The 5,867-nt window shown below is 33.0% G+C and overlaps 1 protein-coding gene across 1 annotated transcript; it reads left to right on the top strand.

The window, feature by feature from the left end:
* Nucleotides 1-4,034: 4,034 nt before the first annotated feature.
* LOC107046450 lies at nt 4,035-5,475 on the top strand (the record flags this gene model as incomplete). The annotated part of the gene is made up of 3 exons (XM_015269065.1): nt 4,035-4,195; nt 4,478-4,681; nt 5,127-5,475. Coding segments are annotated over exons 1-3 (675 nt in total), but the record flags the coding sequence as incomplete, so codon positions are not given.
* Between the last annotated feature and the right edge of the window lie 392 nt (nt 5,476-5,867).

Here is a 5,867-nt window from a genome sequence, read left to right as displayed (position 1 = left end):
GATCAATTACAAATTATATGGGTTATTCCCCACCATTCAAATCTTGACCAATAGGAGCATGGGATTTGACATCACGTGGTGCGTATGATATCGATAATTTTTATGTAATACCACGCCTGTTGCTAAGCAATAAACAAAAGTTTTCCGTAGGAATTTAACCCGAGACAGTTGAAGAAACATCAAAGAGTAGTGACATTTGTGAAAATGATGGAGAAAAAAAAGACGATTTGGAGAAAAAAATGTTCATTTTGCCACGAAAATGTCAAATCCCAGCTCCCATTGATCGAGATTTGAATGGGGGGGAATAACCCGCACGGTTTGGGTACGGTCAGCCGAAACTGTATTTGTCGAAGTATGGTATGTCTCCGAGTTGGAAAGTCACGGATCATGCAAAATAGGGAGTCGGTATGACTCCGACCCCGTATTACATGGAGTATGACAAGTTCGATACAGTTAACATTCAGAAAGTATTTTTCCCAGAACTACAAAAATACGGGAATCGATTATCATGGACCCATAAAAATGAGGATAAGATTTATATAGGATTAAGTGTTATACCATTTCATGAATTTTCATATCGTGAATTATTCAGATGTTCATAAATGTGGTTCATAATATTAACGGGATCATTAATAATCCAAACCCATGTTAAGGGGCGTAAATATTTTCTGGAACCTTTGAATTACCAAATAATCATTTTTCTAATAGGTGATTTATCAAATATGCGTTTATCTATTATCTAATGAATCAGCGTAAGAATTTATAGAGAACCTTTTTATTCTGAATAATAATTATTCGCACCATGGAAAACCAAGAGTGCACAATTATCTAATAGCGTATTAGTCCGGAACGGTTACTGTCCAATCTTTAATCCTTCTAAATGGAAAATAGATAGATCATGAATTAATCCAGGTTTTGAATAGTTGTTAGAGTAGATCCCCCAGAAGACCGTTGTAATCTATATTGCCGGTAATGAGGTATCTGCCTTGTTGACCATCGCACTCGATTGATGAACAGTTCCATCAATGGGTTAGTCTCAAGTTTAAAAGATGGCGGCTTAACCCTTCTTGGAACAACCAAAAGAGAGCTTTCGCATTTGATGATAATTTTTTAAATAATTTCTCATAATATGACCGATTTTTGAAAAATTTGTCATCATAGGTCAGATAGGATATTCTATATAATATTCCCTATTGAACATGTCAATCGAAAGGGCAAAAAACGTATATAAAATTTAATAGAAGTTCTATATAAATATATGGTATATAGGTAGCGATTTACACCCTCAATGACGAAAAATAGATATCATTCGACTATATGTATGATATATTCGATATCATTCGAATATATCATACATATATTTTTATCACTTATCGGTGATTATTGGCTTTATGGCTAACCCCATACTCATCTAAAAAAAAAATCCTCACTTAAAAGAAACTATTTTTTTTTTCGATGGGAAATATATGAAGTTATTTCCGCCCTGAAATTCGCGACGAGGAGATTCCCTACTGTTATTTGGCTACACGTAAGAATTTTTTTTATAGAAAACCCTGCAGAATTCCATAGGATTTTCTATAGAACTACTATTGGATTTTCTATACTTTTTTGCGGTTTCTATTGACATGTTCCACAGAAAATATATAGAAAATTGTCAATAGAAAAAAAAAAGTACAGGATTTTTTTTTTCCATAAAATTTTTTCTGTTCGAGAGAAACGGTGGCTCTTGTTAAGAAAAATTATTTCAATTTATACATAAACTTTTTATATTCCAACGATGAATCTTAAAATTGAAATTCATTTCATTATTTCCGGCAATCAATATAGGCACGTAACGATAATCACTATTCGTACACGTTTATTTTCGTCATAAATCTTCTAGATACGGTTGCTGTTACAATACAATTGTGTCTATTCAATTTCAGTCCATTCCTCAATAAAATTTCTACCTGAAATGTTGGTGGTTGGAGATTATTCTGTTGGGCACTGAGGCTAATTTAAAAACCTGAGAGCAAGTTAATATTTATCGAAGAAGAACCTGAGATTAAGTGTTTATTGATTATTGATTTTTAGAGAGACTCGAGTGGTATTAGGAAATACTGGCACTATGTGGCTACTTTTAAGTCATCAGGAAGTCTCGAGAGAGAACTGGGATGGGGGTAAAACGACTATTTATGATTTTTTCTCAAATTTTCCAGAAAATAATAACAAAATTCTTGCAATTTTTAAGAGTTCCTTTTTTATAGGAAAATTTTGTTGCTGAAAAATAAATTGATTTGTAAAACATTCCATAAAATACTATTTTTCAGGCCCATTTCATCGTAACAATGAACGAAAATACTGCAAATTCAGACCATATTTTACTGGAATTTTAAATGCCGGAAAATTTTTTGGAGAATTTTCCGTGACTGGATTTTAGACAATCACAGCGCAGTATTCAAGTTCTGGGTACTCTTTTGTTAACAAATTTTTTAGGCAATTGCACACTAGCTTCTGGAAATTGCACCCGACAATTACATAGTAGCTCCACACTTGTTTCTAACCAACCGAATATTTTGCCGCGGAAGAAACTTTTGTGTTAAATTATGTAATAAATACTGAATCTCGAATACTACTCTCCGTTTGGCCAAAATCCAGTGCCGGAAAATTCTCCGCCGAATATCTCTCGACCTTCATAATTAATCGCAATATTTCCCGCTAATCACGTACGAAAATTTTCAATAGAAAACCCAAAAGAATTCTATAAAAATTTCTATAGAACTTCTATTGGATTTTCTATACATTTTTGGCTGTTTCTATTGACATGTTCGATAACGAATATTGAATAGAAAAATATCAATAAGAAAAGAAAGTCAATAGAATTTCATTTTTCGATAGAATTTTTCGGACTCAGATTTTCTAATTTTCTTTTTTTTTTTTTTTTTTCTTCTCTTCAAAAAAATCGAATGAAAAAACTTGGAAAATTTAAGCCAAAAAAAATATAGACAAAGAAAGTTTATAAACTTTTTCTATAGAATTCGCTATCGAACACATTAAAAGAAACAGCAGAAAACGTATAGAAAATTATTTAGAAAGTCTATAGAAATACCGATAGAATTCTTTACGGATTAAAAAAAAAAATCGAACGTGATTATGACGGTCTTAGGATATTATAACTGAAAATCATGCTTAATTGTGACAACGAGTTCACAAAATTCAAAACGTTAGCTGAAATCGCCGAATGTCACTAGAAGTTTGATGAGGATTTAACAGAAAAGTTTGAATTTTCTTCAAATTTCAACCTGTACAATTAATTTTATGAATTATTCTCTTCTATTCTATTGTCTTCGATAAATTGAAGTCAAGTTCGCAACATTGGAAATTCCAATTGACTTATCACTGAATTTTCAAAGAATTCCTAACCGTTACAGTTCTTCACGTACGAAAATTCGAAATAGAAAACCCTAAATAATTCTATAAAAATTTCTGCAGAACTTCTATTGGATTTTCTATACGTTATTTGCCGTTTCTATTGAAATGTTCGATAGAAAATATTCTATTGAAAATTCTCCATAGAAAAAAATAGTCAATAGAATTTTATTTTTCTTTTTTTTTTCAAATGAAATTTTCGAAATTTTTTTTAGACATTTGTTTTTTTTTCTTTTTTTTTAAATTGAATGAAAAAACTTTGAACATTGTAGCCGAAAAAGTTCTATAGACAACGAAATACTATAAACTTTTTCTACATAGTTTCCTGTCGAACACGTCGAAAGAAACAGCAAAAAACGTTTAGAAAATTCAATAGAAGTCTTTTAGAAAGTCTACAGAAATATCTATAGAATTCTTTTTGTTTTTCTATTACAAATTTTCATACGTGTTTAAATATACAAAACATCCCCAATTTGAACATTATCGGAAACATTACGGACAGCCCGAAGATTTCAGGGATGATAAAATCCATCGTTGATAATCGATGGCTACGGTCGCGCATCACCAGTGAGTATTTAAACTCGTGCTCCTGCGGCAAAATCACTCAGTAAAATTCGAGTGTTTAATCAGTGCAGACGACGAGTGAAATTCAAAAGTGCGTGAAAATGGAAAGTGCCAGCTTTAGGCGAAGGGGGCGGCGAAGAAACAGGAATGAGCTCCCAGCCTTGGACCGCATCTACGACGGACAACCTTACGCATTTGATGGGAAAGTTGGTCGTGATGGACGGTAAGTATTAACAATAATATTCTTAAGCTTTATGACACTAGAATCATTTTTAAATAGTCTAAAAATTTTTAAATAGAGAATGTTTAAATATTTTAATATTTTAATTTTTAAATAGAGTCTAAATCTAAAGAGAAAAAAATCGTGATTTTTTTTAGTTTTCAGAAAATTCAGAGTAGTTCGGTACACATCAAGAATATTTTTTAAAATTTGCTTTTGGGCCTGATTTCGGGCGTTAATAACTCCTCGATTAAAAATATAATTATACGATTATTATATTCGTAGCTCCCTCATTTGTGCGTATCGCAACCGCTGGAGGTGTTCGGGACGCGGGGTGTTATATGGACAAATTTTCAGGGAGACCCATGAACATAATCACCCCAGGAATTTTACTCAGGAAGAGACGGATATTTTTCTACATGAATTATGTGTTTGCTGCACCCGGCAGTTCAGAAATCTGAATGATATTTACGACAGAATGGAGGATCTGTAAGTATTTAATTGAAAGGTATTATCCTCCTACTGGTGGGTAAACTACACGGAGATAATTTTTTTAAAAGAATTCAAATGCTGGTGCTGAAAAATTTAAACCTACTAAAAACGAAAAATTTGAGTTGCGTTCGGCAAAAAAATCGCGTTTTTTCCCAGAAAATTTCTGAGCAAAAATTTATGAAAAGTCAATGGCGAGGACAATATCCCATAGTGACGAAAAATAGCCCCCTCCCTTCACCATCGGCTCGGGCAGTGATTTTTCACGTAGTCAAGCCAGGCAATGAATATAAAAAGTTATATATTAAAAAAAAAATGCAGCTGTTCCGGGGCTTTTTCGGTGCTAAAACCTTTTCTTGAAGAGAACTCCGCAACCCCTCCTTAGTAACTTATTCGTTACGAAATTTGCAACTTCACCTTGTTACTTTCTATTTATTGAACATAGTCATCCAGAAGCAGCTGCAACCCTGGATTACGAGGCAGTGAGGGAGCGTATGAGACGATGGAGAAATTCAATGGATTTGCCATCCATTAACGAATCATACGCAACTTTGTATGAGAAGTTGTCCAATGATTATTCCTCACTGCTTTGGTGTCGAAACGGGCGGTTGGAGGTTGACTTATACAATGCGGGGGGACTCGCAGAGGTGTTGACTCTTGTTGATGACGATCTTCTCCGCATTATTGACCTAGAGACAATCACAGCTATCGTAATTACATCAACAACGAGTTGGCACACGAGCCTGCTCCCTATCAATGACGTTATCCTAGTTGCGTGTGTCAGTGGCAAACATGTGAGTGTCCATTGCAGATTTCTTAATTTCTTTGGAATAATTAAAGGGATTTCTATGTAATTTTGTGGAAGGAAATTAGAACATAGTTTATGGTTCTTTGCGCGTCCATTAAAAACAACGTTGCAATATTCTACAAATTTCCTTAAACTTAAAAAATTTTGAATTTTCTTATTGAATTATTTTCTCTGGACGGGCTTTAACGCATTGAAAAAAAAAATCGGGTAATTAGAATTGGGATTATCTCAAAGAGAAGAGTGGTGATTTGTCAAGTGTAGTTTTTGAGGGTTAAAATAAAAAGAAAATAACAATATTTTTTTTTATTTAATTCACTAAGATAAGTTAGGATAAGATTTTGTTTAATTCATTAAGAAACTAAAAAATAACGAAAAAAA

This window comes from Diachasma alloeum, unplaced genomic scaffold (genome assembly GCF_001412515.2).
Source record: "Diachasma alloeum isolate Michigan unplaced genomic scaffold, Dall2.0 Dall_scaffold_01394, whole genome shotgun sequence".
Taxonomy (NCBI): domain Eukaryota; kingdom Metazoa; phylum Arthropoda; class Insecta; order Hymenoptera; family Braconidae; genus Diachasma; species Diachasma alloeum.
This window is presented reverse-complemented; position numbering and strand designations above follow the sequence as displayed.